General features: G+C 37.3%; 1 protein-coding gene and 1 non-coding gene across 2 annotated transcripts; one reads left to right on the top strand and one right to left on the bottom strand.

The window, feature by feature from the left end:
* Window positions 1–2,107: 2,107 nt before the first annotated feature.
* Window positions 2,108–2,214, bottom strand: LOC133820255 (small nucleolar RNA R71). Its single transcript, XR_009886679.1, has one exon. It is a non-coding gene; the product is annotated as a small nucleolar RNA R71 (small nucleolar RNA).
* A 1,044-nt stretch (window positions 2,215–3,258) lies between these two features.
* On the top strand, window positions 3,259–3,645 carry LOC133814622 (uncharacterized). The gene is made up of 2 exons (XM_062247559.1): window positions 3,259–3,442; window positions 3,527–3,645. The coding sequence occupies exons 1-2, from the start codon at window positions 3,259–3,261 to the stop codon at window positions 3,643–3,645; spliced, it is 303 nt and encodes a 100-aa protein (XP_062103543.1).
* The last annotated feature ends 17,111 nt before the right edge of the window (window positions 3,646–20,756 follow it).

Raw genomic sequence — 20,756 nt, 5'->3', positions numbered from 1 at the left:
TGTCCCTACCTAAGAAAATTCATATATATATATTTATGTGTTCTTTGACAATATTGAAAAAGAAATATAATTGATGATTGCATGTTTTATGCACTCAAATATTGATTTTTATCCTTAGAATGGTTTGTTTTTCCTTAATTTTTTGTGTAGATTTGATGAGTTTCATTTAAGTGTGCAGGAATTTAGTTTGTAGGTGTTTCGAATGTTATTTTGGGTGTTCAAGTTAGAGAATGATGCATTACGTCGCTTCCGAGAGGCGAGAAATTGTTGAAATTCGTGAAAAATTAAAACCTGGAAAAGTCCAGGTGACATGTCGCTTGACATAAGGTGATGCATCGCCTGTCATATAGCGACTCGTCGCCAATTGCGCCACAAAAATAGGAAAACGTTTTCCACTCGTTTTTCACTTGAATTAAAAAGTAGGACGGCTAAGGAGATTTTTGGAGACTAGGGCACGACCACAACACATATATAAAGGAAAAGAAACACATTTAGAAGTAAGAGATTCATTGGAGAAGGATCTAAGAAGTGAATCAAGCAATATCAACGGAGTTCTTTAGTATTCTTTGTCTTACCTCTTTATTTCTTTGTTCTTTTTAGATAATTACAATATATTTGAGATTATAAACCACATCATGTGTGGTTAATTTTCTTATTTTGTTAGGGTGTAGATGGATCTCTTGACATGCTTTTATTTCTATGATTTAATGAAAATTCTATTTTAGTCCAATATTGTTCTTGTATTATACTTTGAATCATTGTTGCTTAATTGAGATTTTCATATTGTTCTTTATAGTATATGAATTATAATTAAGGTTGTATTTAGATTGTGAAAATTATTACTCAAGAGGGGAACATTCAAACAATCCGGCAGTGGGTAGAACAACTTAGGTTATGTGAGAGTGAGAGATAAGCATAAATCTAGGTAACTGAGATAATTATAGATTGTGAAATCGAGAGGTGAAATATTTAGGATTATTTCTAGAGTGGAACTTAATGAAGGTAAGGATAAATGTTCGTATAGAGATATAGGCTAGGTATTACTTGCACATTCTTTTTCAGGCACTCGAGAGAGGGTATAGAGATAAAACAATGCTCTAGGTTTTTGAACATATTGGATTGATTTAGGCACGTTAATGAATAGGGGTAAGATTGTTAGAGAGTGAAGTTGAAACCTTATCAATTGTTATTATCTTGAGTCTATTCTTATTTAGTTATTTTTTCTTTAAGATTCATATTTATTTATTATGTTACTTCTTGATATCCTTTGAAATTGATTGCTTAGATAAAGCTAGGATTTAGTATTTGTTATATTTAATTTATTTAATTGATTTGAATCCTTGTGGGATGATATCTGTCTTTTGACTACTTTACTACTTGTTCGATTTGTGCACTTGCAAGCATATTCATTATTTTTCGCAACGAGTTTTTGGCACTGTTGCCAGGGATTAAAAAAAGAAATTAAAATTGAATTAATATAGCAAAGAAAATATTGAATTTTAATCTAAGTATTTTTTTTATTTATTTATTTGTTTACTAACTTTGGTTTCTAAATTTTTGTGGTTGAAGGTGTATGCGAAAAGCTCGTCCCTCAAATCTCCTACAATTATATTCTGAAATTGAAAGAACTATATCTTCTATTAGGAGAGAGCGATGAGATAGATCACAAAAAACGGCGGACCAAGTTAACAACAACAATGTACCAGCCAACAACAATAATGCTCCTATGAACGCACCAGTAAACCGGACCTTGAGAGACTATTTTAGGTCGGTTGTGAATGAAAATTATTTGGGCATTCAAAGGCAACAAGTGAATGTCAACAATTTCGAGCTTAAACCCGCCTTGGTTAACATGGTGCAGCAAAATCAATATTCTGGCCTAGCTGATAAAGACCCTAATATTCACTTGGAAACTTTCTTGGAGATTTGTGACACGATCAAGATCAATGGGTTTATGATAGATACTATACGATTGAAACTATTTTCATTTTCATTGCGAGATAGAGCTTGAGCTTGGTTTCAATCTATACCTCCAGGAATTGTGACTACTTTGGAGGACATGGAACAAAATTTCCTCACCAAATTTTCCCCGCCATCTAAAGTGTCACAACTAAGGGTTGAGATTACTTAATTTAGACAGATGGAGTCCGAGCAATTGTATGAGGCATGGGATAGATTTATGGAGATGCTCAGAAAATGTCCTCAATATGGCATAGAGGATTGATTTCAGGTTCAACTATTCTACAATGGGCTCAATGGTCCAACAAGATCACATATTGATGCTGCATTTGGCAGAACCATTTTATCAAAGACACTAGCGGAAGCATTAATCTTATTTGAGGATATGGCCATGAATAGTTGTCAATGGCAAAGTGAGAGATCGACGGTTAAGAATGCAGCTGGGGTTTTTGAAGTAGATCAAATAACACCACTGATGGCGTGGATGTCTGCTTTGACTAATCAGATTAAGGGTCTCACTGAAAATAAAGTAGAGTCAAGAAATAGTAATTGTGGCATAAGCTTCTAGTTCGAATGCGTTGGTGGATGAACAATGCCAATATGTCAATCAGAACTACAACTTTAGGCCCAAAAAATACCTGCCCACATACTACAATCCTGGCATTCGCAATCATGAAATTTTTTCCTATGCCAACAATGATAACATTTTCCAACCACCTCAAGAGCCACCTAGACAAATGGGGGAGAAGCCTTCACCATCACTTGAAGAGTTACTGAAGACTTACATAGTGGACTCCAAGGCAAGGCTAGATCAACATGACACTTATCTCAACAATATTGAAACACATTATACTAATATGGGAGCAGCGATGGAGTCATTGGAAACAGAAGTGGGTCAATTGGCCAATACTATGAAGACTCAAATGTCTAGATCTTTTCCAAGTGATACAGAGAAGAATCCAAAAGAGTGTATTGTAATTACTTTAAGGAGTGGAAAAGAATTGGACGCTCCTACAGTTGAGAAGAAAAAGGCTGTTGAGATCCCAATGAATGGTGAAAAAGAAGATGACAAGCAACATGAGGGGATTCCAAAGAAAGAGCCGTTGGTGGTTAATCCAGGTTCAATTACTTTTTTGGACAACCCACCCAAGATTACTACTCCATTACCATTTCCTCAAAGATTTCACAAGAAGGCGATTGATGAAAAATTTGCAATGTTCTTGAATATTTTCAAGAAAATACATATTAACATTCCTTTTGTAGATGCCCTAGAAAAAAATGCCAAACTACGCTAAGTTTATGAAGGAGGTGATGTCTAAGAAGCGTAGGTTAGAGGACTATGAAACAGTGAAGCTAACAGAAGAACGTAGTGCCATTATCAAGAGACAATTACTGGAAAAGTTGAAAGATCCGAGAATTTTTACAATTCCATGTGTTATTGGTGAACTACATATTGAGAAGGCCTTATGTGATTTGGGTTCTAGTATCAATCAAGTGCCTCTCTCTATCTTTCGGAAACTCGATCTTGGAGAGGTCACACCAACTAATATTTCCTGATAATTGGCAGATCGTTCTTTGACGTATCTTAGAGGTATCATTGAAAATGTTGTAGTGAAGATTGATAGATTCATTTTTTCGGTGGATTATGTTGTGCTTGACATGGAGGAAGACCAAGAATTTCGATAATCTTGGGAAGACCTTTCCTACCAACCGGGAAAGCTTTAATTGATGTACATGATGGTAACTTGACTCTAAGGGTGAATGGCAACGAAGTAAAGTTCAACATTAGTAATGCTATGAAGTTTCCCAAGGATCAAGCAGATTGTAAGAGAGTGGATGTAGTTACTCCATGCTTAAGAGACTTTTTCAAGACCATGTTTCATAATATTCCTTTGGAATTATGTTTGAAAACACCGATTTCTAAAGAGAATCTTGGAGTGGATTTGGGAATGAATGATATGGAGGTGGTTGATAGTGTGTTTACTTTAGAAGCATTACCTATAATGCCCTGACTAAATCTAGACATTGGACCATTAATAACTACTAAGCATAACTACTAATTTGAATACATATATAAGAAATAACATAACTTTATTTAAAACCCAAAATATTGTGCCAATTACAAAGTAAAGTATGGGTACCCATTGTTTAGTACATAAAACATAAAAAAACATAACTTTAATTAATTGTTTAAATACTAAGTGAAGAAATACATAAAACATAAATCAAAAGACTTAAAAAAACAATGTCATCCTCGATCTTCCAGCAGTCCATTCAATTCATTCATCCTCAACACACATGTCAAGCTGCCACGAATCCTTCCCGCCTTCCATACTCATTTTCTTGCATCATCTAAAAAGAAAGGAATGAGCCTAATGCCCAGCAAGTAAAATCTACTAACAACATATATATATCATAAATCATAAACATAAGACTATATCATAAAGCATATACTATAAAACATATGACTATAAAAACGTACATCATATAGGACTACAATATTAATGGCCATTAACTCATTAACGTGGTATGTTATAAAACTATCTACGTCCTCTGTCTACTAATCGAGGTAGGCTAGATCATAACTATAGTATATGATATGTAACGCCCTTGTTACCCCAGAACAGTTACGGTGAACGGTGAACCAGAAATTTGACCCGCTACCTGAGTCCTTTGGTTAAAAACGTACTCTAAGTGTTATTAACATGCTAAGGTGGAAAACCAATAAAAAGGAAAGGATATATTTTATTAAGTTTATAAACTGTTCATGAGCTCATCAAAACATTTACAAGTTATTTATAATACAAAATGGTCACTATTGTTTCAAATTTACAAACCCGCCGACCTAAGCGGAAAAAATAGGGTAAACCCCCTAGTTTCTCTGAGAACTCCTTGGCCATGGTGGTCAAGCGGCCGCATATGTACACATCACCACCTAAGCTCTCCACTCAAGGCTGGGTGAGCTTTTCTTTTCCTTTACCTGCACCACATAGCACCCATGAGCCAAGGCTCAACAGGAAAACACAACATAGCATGATATAATATCAACAATGATCATAATAATCATTCAGGACTATCAGTCCAAAACAGATAGGTGACAGTCGCAAAAGTCACTAAATTGGGTATAGCTCCCTTTAGCCTTGTGACGATAGGGTCACCAGGGCTTAACAGATAAGTGAACCTTTCACTAGCTTAAATAGGATAGGTTCATGGTGACTAGTTACCAACACAACCTTCCTCATGACCATAGACTCATAACCCTGGAACATCGTTCCCTAGCCATGTGACAAACGGTCACTTGGGCCTTAGGCCCTGGCTCTGAGTAACTAGTCTTAGACTAGCCAAGCGCTTATAAGTTTCATTGAACTTAGGGTCGGTCCATAATTAATGCCTTAGAGCCATTAAATGTTGATATCGATTAGATCTAATCTTCATTCGGCCCTGCGTCAGGACGCTTATGCCGGTTCTGACTCTTAGGTCAGTGTCCCCGACTAGTCAGTGCCATATACAAGTAAACAATATTTGCTAGCATTTAATATGCAATCCATGTCCACATTTATCAACCAACATGCCTCAATAACAATCATGCATGTCACATACACAGGGTACAGTTTTCTTACCTCGGGTTCGAGCGAGAAATATAATAAGAACGACTCCTGAGAACGGTCAACCTTTTGGTTCCTTAGCGGTTACATAATCACAACCAATTATAACCTCCATTAATGAAAATTAACATTTAAAGGGTCTTAACCTAAGCACCACTCTTGGAACCTCAAAACATGCCCACACGGTGAGTAGATTCGATCCCGGGCCTTAAGGATTGAAACCCCAAGCCAAAAACCCTTAAAAACACCCAAAACAGGACTTTGAAGGAACAGAGTAGCGCTACAGAACCGCTCCCTAGCACCCCAGCGCTATTCTCAGAACCCCCAACACGCCCAAAAGACCCCTGTGTAGCGTTGTAGCGCCCTAGGGTGGGCGCTATAGTGCTACCTCCAGACCAGATGCCCCCTGAAACCTCCTTCTTCATATCCTTTGATTCTAACCTGATTCCAATGCTTCCAAATCCCATTTTTGGTTCCAAATGAACCCAAAAACCATCCTAACATACCCCAAACATCACAACCATAAGAACCCTAGCCAAAAATCCCAACAAAACCAAGATTTCAACCTAGAAATCACAATTGCAAAACAGAACTAAAACATAGCAAACCAGGGAATTCAATGGCTAGAAACTTACCCAAAGCTCAGCTTATGATGCTCTTCAATGGTGGAACACTCTCCCAAACTCCCAAGGCTTACTTCCGAAGCTTGAATCCTCAAGAACAGCTCAAAAATCTCAAAGGAAACTGAAGGAGAAGAAGATACGGGAAGGCTCTTCAAGTTACTCTGTGTCTCCTCTTCTTTCACAACCTAAAATGGCTTATATCTATCCTAGGGGTGAAAAGACCAAAATACCCCTAGGTTAATTAAAGGTTTCCAAAGGCTCCATAAGGGCAAAATTGGTATTCCCCACCTATCTTGTTAATCATAATTAACACTCTCCAATTCCCGCTATTCTCAATAATCTCAACATCAATAATTCACATCCCGTTACCCTTTAATTCCTGGTAACGCTCTAATCATTAAAATCACCCCGAGACTCATCCCGAGCCCCGAACTTAAACCTTTTATGACTAGACTGCTAATTAATATTCCATGATCGTCTCATGTCAAATAGCTCGAACAAACCCACATTATAATGTGGTCTCAACAATATATCACCGACATGCATACAAATATACAATTATGCCCTCAACGGGCCAAATTACCATCACACCCCTGTAATTAGAATGTGGACCCACATGCATGCATTTAACATCATATTATAATATAATTCAAATATACATGCATTTATCAACTAATGGCATAATTAAGCAAGTATGGCCCTCCCGGCCTACTAATCCTTCCATTAAACCACATCAGAGAATTCGGGGCATTACATGATAACCCATCTAGGTCCTCTGTCTACTAATCAAGGTAGGGTAAATCATAAGTCTAAACAACGAAAATGATAAAAATTCTTGGGGCTTGCTATCTAAGCAAGTCATATGCCCAAGCGACTACAAAATATATATCATATCATAGCATAAAACATATCATAACATAAACATATAAACACATATAATCTAACCTAGTTTCCTTACCAAAAACCAGGATAATTGGAGACAAGAACGGGATTGGAAAACTCCTATAATTAGCAGTAAAAACCATGAGTTTCTAAAGAAAAGGGATGAAAAAGAGAACTAAACCATCAAAGAAGAAACTTACCGAAAAGAACCTTAAGTTTCAAGAAACTTATACACCTAATCAAGAATCATAAAAATAAGTTAGGATCTGAATGAAAGAAAAAAAGAAAACTAAAGAACTATGAAGAACTGAACTTAAGGATAAGAATACCTTGGATGAACTATGACTTTGATCTACACCTCTATATCGAAATAACACTATATCTTACTTCCCAAGTGTTTAGAAAAGCTTAGATTTTAAAAGCTTTTAACCCAAAACCCAGGTGTTTCTCTCTATAGTAACCTTAGCAGCTTGGAGGCTCTGAACAATGCTTGAATGATGAGTGAAATGGCTGAGTACTAGGTCCTATTTATAGAGTTCAAGGAGTGAAACTAACCCCTTTTAAAATGAATATAAAATGAAAAATATTTGAATTTTCGTTCAATAGATGCCCAGAACTCGGTCAAAATCGTTCAAGAGCAAGTCCAAGTGGTTAAGGGTTGTTTCTAGCCTGGTTATACAAATATTTCAAAAATGGCTCCAGGAGCCGATATATCGCCATCCCTAGGTGATATATCGCCCCTACCTATGCCCCGAGCCTTTGTGCTTTCGTTTGTGCGAAGTCGACATGTTTTCCGTATCTCCCGTAGGCGATATATCGGCCCCTATAGCCGTGATATATCGACATACGTTGATATATCAAGCACGTATTTGCACTTTTTCAGCATATTTTGAATTTATTAAACAACTTTGACTAAGTAAAAATGTGATCCTAACCGTTGCTGAAAGGTTCTAGAACTTCTAGATTTTTCTTTTTGTTAAACTATTCATAAAAAATACTTAAATCATTAATAAACATGTTTGTGATAAGTGTCACACTCTTATTAATTCTATCTAAACCTTAGGTTATAATAAACAATATTTCTAGGACCAACAATATTAATCAAACCTTATGTTATAATTTATATTTCTAAACTATAGGTTAAACTTATAAAATCCATAACTATTGCTATGAGTTTCCAACTAAGTCTCGGCTTGAACCCAAATCCACGAAAACTAACATACTACAAGATACTACTACTAATATCTAGCTAACCAAAATTGCGAGACGCTACATTATCGGCAGAAAAGGAAGTGTCTAAGAAGGAAGATATCTATGAGGCTCCAACTCTTGATAATAGCTTGGAGAAAAAGAATACTACTAGTGAGGGTCTTGTTTTGAAGCAATTACCTGCTCATCTTCGGTATGCATTTTTTGAAGATGGATCTACCAAATCCATAATAATTCCGACATCATTGAATGAAGAAGATGAAAGGAAGTTGTTAGAAACCTTAAAGAGGTATTCATCTGCCTTTACTTGGTCAATTTCAGATATTAAGGGCATTAGTCCAGCTATTTGTATGCACAAGATTCTTGTGGAGGACTCCTATAAGTCTTCTATTGAACATCAACGATGACTTAATCCAGCTATGAAAGAGGTTGTGAGAGTGAAAGTCTTGAAACTTTTGAATGATAGAATTATTTATGCTATTTTTGATAGTTCATGGGCGAGTTCGGTTTAAGTGGTACCGAAGGAAGGAGGAATGACGGTTGTAATGAATGAAAAGAATGAGTTAATTCTAATTCGTACTCTGATAGGGTGGAGAGTGTGTATTGATAATAGAAAGCTTAATAAGACAACTCGGAAGGATCATTTTCCATTGCCTTTCATTGACCAAATGTTAGATCGCTTGGCAAGCCATGATTTCTATTGTTTTCTAGATGGTTATTCGAGATATAACCAAATTGTTATTGCTATGGAGGACCAAGAGAAGACCACCTTTACTTGTCCATAAGGTACGTTCGCCTTTCGTAGGATGCCATTTGGCTTGTGTAATGCACCAGCCACTTTTCAAAGGTGTATGATGGCCATTTTCGCTGACTTAGTGGAGAATATAATGGAGGTATTTATGGACGATTTTTCAATTTTTGGTTCCTCATTTGACTCTTGTTTGTGCAACCTTGGGATAGTTCTCAAAAGATGTGTGGAGACCAATCCTGTTCTTATTTGGGAGAAATGCCATTTCATGGTTAAGGAAGGGGTTTTACTTGGGCATCGAGTTTCTTCTTTGGGTTTGGAGGTGGATAACTAAAAAATTTCCACTATTGAGACCTTTCCACCACCAACTAATGTGAAGGATTCGAAGTTTTTTAGGCCATACCGGTTTCTATAGGAGATTTATTAAAGACTTCTCTAAATTTACTAAGCCATTATGCAAGTTATTAGAGAAGGATGAGCCTTTTCTTTTTGATGAGTCATGATTGAAAGCTTTTAATGTCCTTAAAGAGAAACTTATTGCAGCACCTGTGCTTGTTGTTTTTGATTGGAGTGAGCCATTTGAGATAATGTGTGATGCAAGTGACTTTGCTATTGGAGCGGTTTGTAGGCAGCGAAGAGACACGATTTTTAGAGCTATTTATTACTCTAGTTGTACTTTCAATGAAGCTCAAGAGAATTATACAACTACCGAGAAGGAGATGTTAGCGGTGGTTTATTCTTGTGACAAGTTTCGTCCTTATATAATTGGATCTAAGGTGATAATCTATACCGATCATGTAGCTATTCGGTACTTGTTTGAGAAAAAGGATGTTAAACCTCGCTTGATTAGATGGGTTCTATTGCTCCAAGAATTTGATTTGGAGATCCAAGATAAGAAAGGAAGTGAGAATGTAGTGGTTGATCATCTATCTCATATTGAGGGGGTAAATAGTGGAGATGACGGTTCGTCAATTTTGGAAGCTTTTCTAGATAAGCAATTATTCTCGGTGGTAACTAAAATCCCTTGGTATGCTGATTTTGTCAACTATTTAGCATGCAAGGTTTTGCCATCGGGTCTATCCTCTCATCAAAAGAAGAAATTTTTTCATCATGTGAAGTAATATATTTGGGAGGATCTGATTATCTTCAAGCATTTTGCTGATCTTGTTATAAGAAGATGTGTACCGGAAGAGGAAGTAAGTGAGATTCTATTCCATTGCTATTCTTCTCTTGTGGGTGGCCATTTTGGAGTTGCAAGGACTGCTGCAAAGGTCCTTGATAGTGGGTTTTATTGGTCTACTTTACACCGAGATTGTTATGCATATGTGAAGAGTTGTGATCGATGTTAACGTGTGGGGAACATCTCTAGAGGACATGAATTGCCTCTCACTAATATTATAGAAGTGGAGATCTTTGATGTGTGGGGTATTGATTTCATGGGACCATTCCCACCTTCGTTTGGAAATCTATACATTCTCTTGGCGATGGACTATGTAAGTAAATGGGTAGAAGTTGCTGCTACAACTACAAATGAAGCTTGGGTTGTAGTCAAATTTATTCAAAAGAATATTTTTTTTCTAGATTTGGCACATCAAGAGCAATACTTAGTGATGAAGGTACCCATTTTGCTAATAAGGTTTTTGATGCTCTTATGACAAAGTACGGAGTAAGAAATAAGATGGCCCTAGCTTATCATCCACAATCTAATGGTCAAGCGGAGATATCTAATCAGGAAATTAAGCTTATCTTGGAGAAAATAGTGCAATATAATAGAAAAGATTGGTCTAATAAGCTTGATGATGCTTTATGGGAATATAGGACAGCTTTCAAGACACCTATCGGCATGTCTCCTTATCAGATTGTGTTTGGAAAGACTTGTCATCTACCATTTGAGCTTGAGCACCGTCCACAATGGGCCATTAAAAAGCTGAATTTTGATTTGAAAGATTTGGGAGAGATAACACTTCTCCAACTTAATGAGTTAGAATAAACTCATCATGAAGCTTATGAAAATGCACAAATTTATAAGGAGCGAATGAAAAATTGGCATGATAAGCAAATTCTTTGAAGGGAGTTTGTGCCGGGAGAGAAGGTTCTTTTATTCAATTCTCTTCTTAAACTCTCTCCCGGTAAATTAAAGTCTCGTTTGTCGGGACCGTTCACAATTATTCAAGTCTTTCCATTTGGAGCTGTTCAGATTCAAAGAGGTGATGAACCTACGTTCCAAGTAAATGGCCAACAGTTAAAGCATTATTTTGGAGCAGAAGTAGAGGAAATGGCGAGCATTAAGCTCGCTGATGAGTAGTTTGGTATTGAGATACAAGGTCTAGCTAAAGACTTTAAATTAAGCGCTATATGGGAGGCAACCCATCTTTTTGATGTCTTTTATTTATTTTTCGTAACATTTATTGGTAATTTAGTTTAGGATTAATATTAATTTTTGTTTTTAAAAGTTCTATTTTAAAAAAATAATAAAATAAAATTGGATTAAGCGATTTATCGCCTGCATAGTGGTGATGCATTGCAACAAGTGGAATTTTCGGGCCTTTTTGGGCCACAAAATAGAGAGTCTGGCGAGCGTCGCTCGGATTCTAGCAACGCATCGCCTAAACCTTAATTGCAGAAATCGCACCAGGTGATGCATCGCCTGGTGAGTGGCGACACATCACCACTTCTGTAAAAAAATTAAAATTTGAAATAATACAAAAAAAAACCAGCACAAGAGTCACGTTTTTTTTAAGTTAGGTAGTTTTTTTTTTCTTTCATTTTTTTACTTAATTACTTTTACTTCTTTTCCTTTTCTTTCCTTCTTTCCCATTCCCACAATCCTTCTTCTCTTTTTCTTCATCAAGCTCTATCACAATCATTTTTTTTTAATCATCATCTTCCTCATACTTCTCATTTTGTATGATTCATTCTCCTCCCATTATTATTTCCTTGCTTTATTTTCTATCATCTACTACTCTACACTATATTTCTCAAGTTTTTCTCACTGGAAAAGTGGAGATGAAGAAGGGTTTCCATTCTATCCCAAGTAAGGTTATTTATCTTCTTTTAGTTGGATTCTTTGTTTTATTTTGATGATAATTGGAAGTTTGAACCATTTTGTGTGATGATATGTACTTTTGGAGAAGATTTAATATCTATATAGGTCTTGGAGGTGTGTGGTTCATTAATGCATATCAAGTGTTTGATAAAATGCTCCAATGACAGTTTCCATTAATTTTTGAGGAATTATTTGCATTTTGTTGGTGGTTTTCATTTTGTTTATGCTTGGAGATACATTAGCAAGTATGGGGTGATTGATTTTGGAAATTATGCATTGATTTAGTTTATGTGGGATGTTGATATTTTTTTTTTATGATTGGTGCTTTTCATTGGAGTTTGGAGGAGAATTTTGGTGTTTTGTGAGAGGTATTTGGGTTCAAGAGTGGTTATGAGGGTCTTTGATTCTTGCTTATGGGGCTTAAAAATAATAGAACCGAGGCCTCTACCTCATCGTCCTTTATTGTTCAACATTCTTTTGTGAATGATGAGGCCATGGCTAAATATAAGTTGTATAATGATCAAAATAAGAAAATCATCATGGAATCTTCTGTTCAGTTGGCACCAAGTGATAGAAATTTGTTGAGCATGATTCAAGAACGTGGATGGCAATGCTTATGTGAGGTATCCATTATGGGGAATATTAGTGTGGTTGGAGAATTTTATGCTAATAGCATCCAACAAAGAGATAACAATTCTGTGATGGTAAGGGGTCGAATTATGAATATTTCTCCGTCGTTGATTAATGCATATTATGGGTTACCACGAGTTTCGGATGATGAATATCATACTATGGTGAGAGAGGTCCAAATTATAGATTTATTTTAAGTCAACTTGCTCCTCCAAGTGTGGATTGGAATTATTCTACTACTGATTTGACGGTGCCCCGTAATATGCTTAGTACAATGTTGAATCCTTATGCCAAAGCATGGAATAATTTTATTTGTTCAACATTGATGCCCTCTACCAATAAGTCTGAGATACGGTTGACCACATGGTGCTTTTGTATTGTATTTGTGAGGGAAAAACTATTGATGTGGGGATTTTGATTCGGGATAATATTTTGAAGATTATGAGGGGTGCTACTACTGGTGGTCATGGTCATACCAGTCTGATTATTGGGTTATGTAGGGCGACTAGTGTTCCGATGAGTGAGACTGAGCCATGTTTGCAAAATACCACGATTGATCATGGTAATTTGAGTCGTGGTTCATTCTGGCAAGGTGAAACTCCTCATCCTTCTGGCCTTGGATTTGAGGTGGACGATCCAGAGAATTTCCCACCACCGCCTATTGCTCCACGTCCACGTCACCGATAGTTACCTGATGCTTTCCAACAACTGAATTATGATAATCAAATTCGGCAACATGCAAGTGACAGACAAGCTATGCGTGGTGCTTCTTCGTCTCAATCTTCTAATGATAGACATTATTCACTTGATGACATTGGTCAACTATTTGTACAGCTGGGAGAGCGATTGTCTAACCTTGAGTTGTCAAATCAGAGTCTTCACCGTCGTGTGTCTGATATGCAGGAGTGTCAGTTTCACTTCTACAACTACACGGCGACAGTTCATAATCAATGGCAGCAACAATTTCTCGATTGTCATTTTCCACAATTTCTGAGCCCGTTTCATGACTCATACCGCTCTCCAGAGCCTGAGGAGCCACCAATTGCTGATGATGGTGATGATATGGCCGAAGATCCTTAGTCGGGCTGTGAGGTAATTTTTTCTTTCCTTAATATTTTCTTGTTAAATAGTGGGGACACTGTTTTTATTAAGTTTGGGGGGGGGGGGGGGAAGAGTTTATGTTTCTTTTATTTTCCTTTATTTTATTTTTCTTATTTTTTATTTTGTTTTTATGTTTTATTGGATGACTGTATTTGACTAAATTGAGATGTTAACTTTATGACTCATGGGTTTCAATGATGACTATTATGCTTAACGCTTTGATATCACTTTGTGTGTGTTTTTAAGTTTATTGACTTTGTGCTTGGCTTATCTTACTTGGTGTTAATATTATTATCTCTCATTGAAGTATCTCTTTATGATTCTTATTCAATATGTGGCTTTGTGGGTATTGTAGAGACTTGGATTCATTTTGTTTGATATAGATACAACTAGAACTTGCTTGATCCATTTTTTGAGGCGAAATCCTAGATCTTTGTTATGTAGAGGTGATAGAGGCATTTTGTTTCAATCGTTTGAGCCAAAAAGCTAAAATATACTCATTTTTCCTTTTGTTTCCCTTTTTGAGCTATTGTGACATTCTTATTCTTTATAATTTTAACACATTTTGAGCTTGTGACATGCCAATTTCAACTTGATTAATTTTTATCCTTTTACCCTCTTTTGCACCATAAGCATAGGATGAATTGTATTGATTTTTGGAATGTGTTGTAAAGTAGGGGAATGTGATATATTATGATTGTGTGATTAGAAAATAAATGATGTGTTGGGTTTCAATGTAAAAAGTGAGTCACTATTCAATTGTGTTGATTGTAAAGTTTCTTTTCAAAATAGATAGAGAAAAAAAAAAGATGAATGTTTTTTAAAGAGAGAGAAAAAATGTTGAAATAAAAAAGAATTGAGAAAATGGAAAGAAACAAGTTTGGGGGAAGTAGTAACTCAATGAAGAAAAAAAATAGTAGTCGTAAGGAATGAGAGAGTGAAAAGAATGTTTTGGGAAAAGGGAAGTTTTATAGTTTAAAGTTAGTTCTTTTGTGAGTTTTGGTGTGAAAATAAGCCTAAATGACTATTCTCATTCACCATTGGCCCGAGCCTAATGTTATAAGCCAATTGAAGACCTCTTGATTTACATTATTGGAGACAAGTTGATCAAGTGAGTTTATGGTTGTTTTGACTATGTGATTTGTTCGTTATTTTTGTCTTGATGCACATGAGCTACATATTTGTTTGAGATCATTAGAGATGTTTCTATACAATGAGATGGTAATATTAACATTTGAGTATTGATTTGCTGAAATTCTAGTATTATGCTTTAATTTACATATTGAGTGATTTAAAAGAGTTAGTAATTTGAGAAGTTAACTCTTGATTCTAAATAAACATTCTTGATTTGGTTGTGTTAGTCATTTTTAGTGTTTCAGACTTCATTGTTTTGGTTATGTTTTGCTATTACTAAGAGTATCTTTTGTTTGAGGACAATCAATTGTTCAAGTTTGGGGGTGTGTTGAGTGCATGTTTTATGCACTCAAATATTAATTTTTATCCTTAGTTATTTGTTCTTTAAGATTCATAGTTATTTATTATGTTACTTCTTGATAACTTTTGAAATTGATTGCTTAGATAATGTTAGGATTTAGTATTTGCTATATTTAATTGATTTTAATCCTTGTGAGATGATATTTGTCTTTAGACTACTTTACTACTTGTTCGATTTGTGCACTAGCAAGCATATTAATTATTTTTTGCAACAATAATTGCTAAAGAGTTGTGATATTTTAGCAAAATTCCCTCAAGTGAATATTGCATATTTGTCAATTATATGAAATTTATGAACACAATTAAAGAACAATGAAATTTATTATGAATGATGCAATTGGAGACTAATTTTGTAAGTCCCAAAAGAATTTTAAGGAAATATCATCAAAAATAAAAATATTAAGTAATAATGTACATGATTGAAAAACAAATATGAAGATGATAAACTAATTCAGGTGTAACTACATTTGATATTTAATTGGATGTATGTTTATTGTACAATGGCTGACGCTGTTTTTCGTCAACTTAAATTTAAAAAGCACTAAACAGAATTTCAGAAAAGAAGAAAAGAACAGTAGAATTTTTACGTGGCTCAGCAGTTAAAATCTGTCTAGTCAATGAGTCAATATTTTTTATTCGTAATACTCCCTCAAAGCTTTCTCAGAGAAATTCAACAGAGTATTCTCAATACCAATTTGTGCGGAATACAAATGAAAAATACCAGGCTATTTATAGGCCTGGTTAGGTGAATATCTTCCACTGATTCTAGTAAGTTACAATCTGTTGACGCGGTTTTTCGCCAAAAGTATATTAAGAAATAATAAGGCAGATTAATGCTTAATAGTAAATCGTAATGAATAATAATTTGAATTCACTCAAGAACACAGAACTTTTATGTGGTTCAGTGGTTAAAATCCACTCAGTCCACGAGTCAATATTATTGCTGTTTCTCTCTCTATTTTGGAAGAGTTTTGGTATAATAGAATAATGCTCCCCTTTTCCTGTCCAATATTCCTAGTATTTATAAGGGAATTTCATGGACAGGATTGGGTAACCGCATGAGTCAATCACGTATTTACATAATTATTACATTTATTACAAATAATTCCCATTTATATTGGGATATGATTTGATTACAAAGTAAATGTATTCCTAATATCTGAGATATTAAATATGACAGCCTGGTCATAAATAAACGTATAAGGGGATCCTGAGTCTCTGGGGATCCTTAAGTAGGAAATATACTAGTATTACCATGAAGTGGATATCTCCTCCAAGCTCGTGCTTCGATAGTTACTTTAATATTCTGAACTCACGCTTCATAGCCATTGCATCCTTAGTTCGGGTTAAACCCAGGACGCCTAACACCACGTATGACCACATGAAACTCGAGTTGTACACGTGGATAATAAGAAGATATCATTCCCTTGGTTATTTCTCCGTATATTTATTTTCCAGCTGTACCCAAGCTGAGTGAATGAACTCGGGGTAAAATTAGGGTACAACTTTTGCCCCCCAAGTCCCTGCTCGTGTTTGATGTCGTCACATTCTGACCTACACAGTAGGGACTTTTAGACTTCTATTACATAAAACCACGCCTTCCCACTACTTGAGTACTGGACACGTGGTGTACCGCAATTGGCATCTGTTTGAGTTTCGAGGACTGCAATAATTTTCTTGTCAACTTTTTGTCGCCGTTTGGTCTATTTAATCTTGGCCCTTGGATCTTGAACGAACCCAACTAGACGGCCCAGATTAATTTCCACAATTTACGTATAAATAGGATGGTTAAATTTCAAACTGCACCACCTTTGCATTTAAAAATTTCTCTTTTCTGAATCCCCAAGTTTTCTTTCTTTCCCAGAATCCCCAATACCGTTCATCGTGCCCAGACATTCATATGCTTTCCATAAGCTTCCCGTGATTCGAATCCACAACCTCCAGTTGACGAACACACATCCTGTAAGCATCTCATTCTTTGGGTTGAAGAGTTTTTTCCTTTTTTTTTTATCCAATGGAAATTTTGTTCTTAACCATGTTCATCTGCAACATGTTCATCCTGTAAGTATCTCATTCTTTGGGGTAATGTTCTGGGTCAATCTGGGGTAGTTCTAATCTGAAATAGGTTTAGGAATTACCTGTTTGGGGCATAAGAAATTGCAAGGTTTCTAGGTTTAAAAACTAGGTAGCTTAAGGATTACGATTCCTTAAGCACTTTTGCACAAAACCGCTTTTCAGAGGAAAGTAGTGGCCTATCGTTTCTGACACACAAATCCCTAAATATCAGGGGACTATTAAGAAACTGAGGCGCATAGCCTAGGACATTGCATGGCATCACGCGATGGGGCTGAGGCTAGCCTTAGCTTGTATGAAAAAAGTAAACAGTTTCCCCCCTTGTACTCTTACGTCATAGTTTTAGATCCTCTTAGGTTGCCTACTAACTAGGTCATTCTGTTGTTAGGCAATCTGATGGCTCCTCAAAAGAAGAATGTCCCAAAGAAGAATGCCTCGAGCTCTTCCTCTCAATAGAAGAACAAGGGGAAGAAGATTGCACCAGAATCTCCCATCCCGCACTTCGATTCAGTGGTTGAGAGGGAGCTCGTGGTTGACCCCAATGCATACTTTGAGGCTGAGCGCATCATTTCAAAGATCACGACCCAAGGGAGGGTAAATAAGATTATGTTAAGCCACAATATAGAGGTCGGAGCTGGAACTCTCCTCGTCTGACCTACGTTCGAAGGGGAACGGAGTTGTTCCCCTCTCCAAGATGACTTCGTGGCTTGGAGTGATGAACACCTAAAGGCTGGGGCCTTTCTTCCCCTGGACCAGTACTTCGTGGATTTCTTGAATTACGTGAAGCTAGCTCCATTTCAGCTCCCACCAAATTCATATAGACTTTTGGTGGGGCTAAAGTATTTGTTCCTGAAACATGAGTGGGAGGTCCCCACTCCGGTAGACATTCTGTATGTCTTCTGCCTCAAGGCAAGCCCTAATCAGAAAGGGCGAGGTGACGAATTTGATTACCTCACGCGGTTTACCAACTCGGCCCTCATCATCAAGCTTCCCAGTCATCCAAATGACTGCAAAGACCTGTTATTTATGTCGAATGGATTCTGGAACTGTGAACATTGATACTTCAACTGACCTCGTAAGTTCCTTTCCATCGATTAGCTTCTAGACCTGAATCTCAATTTACAAGAAATCAATGACTGATTCAATAGCACAAGGAATGGTGCGAACAAGAAGACATACATGCTCACTTTCGATGCCAAATCGATGAGGTCGAGGAAAGAAAAAGGAAGAGATTCCGATTCGCAGTCTCTCCTGATCCGGATCTCGAGATCAGGCCTATTCCATTAGACCCCAAACCCAAAGTCACCATAGCCTTTCCATCTGGTGAGCTCTCATTCATCCTAATGGAAAATATTCCAAAACAACCATCCACCTCCCAACCCCTGTCAATCCCTACCTCAAAGAAGGATTTTTTCGAGGCTGAGCACTAACAGAGCTCAGTCACCTCCACCAGCCACATCTCTGAGCTGCTGACCTCCCATGGCCTTAAACTATCTGGTATGTTGATGTGCCATCCTACAACCTCCAACGAAAGGAGTTGATACGCCCCGGGAGATGGCAATCTAGATCGTAAGGTCAAGCTCACCGTCTGGAGCCGCGAGTACTTGAGGGTTGGGGCCCTGCTTCCCCTAAAGGATTACTTTAAGAACTTTTAGGATTATGTTGGTATCACCCCCTTCCAACTCCAGACCAACTCTTTCAGAGTTTTATCAGCTTTGAGGTCGTTGTACCATGAGATGAAGTGGGACGAGCCCTCGACACAAGAGATCTTATATATTTTTTGCCTCAAGAGCAACCCCTTTCGAGCCCACGGAGGATATGGGTTTTACAATTTATCGAGCTACCAAAAGGAGAAGTAGTTGTTCGAGGACATCTCAAACCATCCTCCAAATTTCAAGACTATCTTTTTCTGGACAGATGGGCTCACTCCTTCCAAGTACTACTCCTTCCAATGCATTCGTAAGTAATTCAACACTTGTCTTTTCTATTTTTCATTTGAATTGTTTGCCTCAAAATATTTATTCCACTCTTGCCTGCATCCACCTATCACCGACCTACTCCAACAAAAGCTATGAAAGAATATAGGGAAGCAATTCTTCAGCTCTCATATGGTCGAAGATCCCTCATTTATCTCCTCCATGAAGGCAATCTTCGAGCTTGTGGCCTCTTAGGTGAAGGCGAGTCCACAAACGATTCAGGTATTTGCAGATACTTGAGGTGGGAAGACCTGCCAATCCCCACCACCAAACTTCCCACCAGGAGGAGGCCTTCGGGCTCGCAAGCCTATGCCACCGCCTCCCATCTACATGAGTAGCTAGTCTTGGGCAATGAAGCCCACGATGAGGCCTCAACGAGCTCGACAGATGGAGGTAAACTAGTGTTGGATCATTCCATGTGGTCTCCATCATTACTTAAGCACAAGCCTCACGTAATTATCCTCTTCGAGGACCCCAGGGATAACTTCTTAGCATGGTCAATGGTAGACCTTAGAGTCCGTAGGTTTGATAGTTGGCTAGGAAAATACAAGACCATGTATAGTCTAAATGAGGTCTGGGATATGGTAGCTGTACAATATGGAATCAACATATATAGGGACCTATCGAGACTATCCCCCACCTATAGAGAGGGCCCCCCTTAGAGTCATCAGAAGACATGGTGATTTCTTGGTCCCCGAGCTCAAGCTCATCTGAAATTACCAGTTAGGTTTCTTTTATCTTGGATTCTTGTTTCTTATGACAACCTTATTTGATTGCTTACATACTATATTTTTTGTTTCTCAGATGACATGGATTCAGACTTAGACAACGTTCTCAACAAGCCTATGGCCTCGAGGGCAAACAAACGCCAACAGGTGTCCCAGAAGGGAGGTCGCCCCTCCAAACTCTCCAAGAAAACTGAGGTGGTCCCCCTGACCCAGGTGTCATTAAACCCAATCCAGGTTAATGAGTCCACAATGCCCTCCGAGGTTGTGCCTCCCCTTACAGCTCCACCGAATTGAGCCCAAGCTCTTATCCAAGACTGCTTCCTGTCGATCTCGACTTCTGTGCCCGAGTTTCTAGTCGACAGCACTGCTGGAACCCCTGGGGTCAACCTTGGTTCTAATGCTTTAACCCGCGTGGGTCAAATTTTTAGCAACCTTGGGGTCCCTCAGTGGGAATTTCTGACCTCGTGCCGAGATTCCAACACTCATTTCGACAAGAGTGGCGAGCTTTTTTCCTCGGTTAGTTATTTTTGCCTAGCCCCCTTCTCATGTGCTAACTTTGATTTGTGCTTTTTCGACCTTGACCTATTTTTTTTTCCTTTTGTAGGTGTTCATATCCTTTGTTTAGCATAATTTCATGTTGAATAGTGAGGTCACAGTGAGCAAAATGCTTTCCTAGGAGGCC

This window comes from Humulus lupulus, chromosome 2 (genome assembly GCF_963169125.1).
Source record: "Humulus lupulus chromosome 2, drHumLupu1.1, whole genome shotgun sequence".
Taxonomy (NCBI): domain Eukaryota; kingdom Viridiplantae; phylum Streptophyta; class Magnoliopsida; order Rosales; family Cannabaceae; genus Humulus; species Humulus lupulus.
This window is presented reverse-complemented; position numbering and strand designations above follow the sequence as displayed.

Coding starts and splice junctions, on each gene's coding strand:
- LOC133814622 (XM_062247559.1), top strand. CDS start 3,259: ATGAAGGAGGTGATGTCTAAGAAGCGTAGGTTAGAGGACTATGAAACA. Junction 3,443..3,526: donor CTTATGTGATTTGGGTTCTA/GTATCAATCAAG, acceptor GATAATTGGCAG/ATCGTTCTTTGACGTATCTT.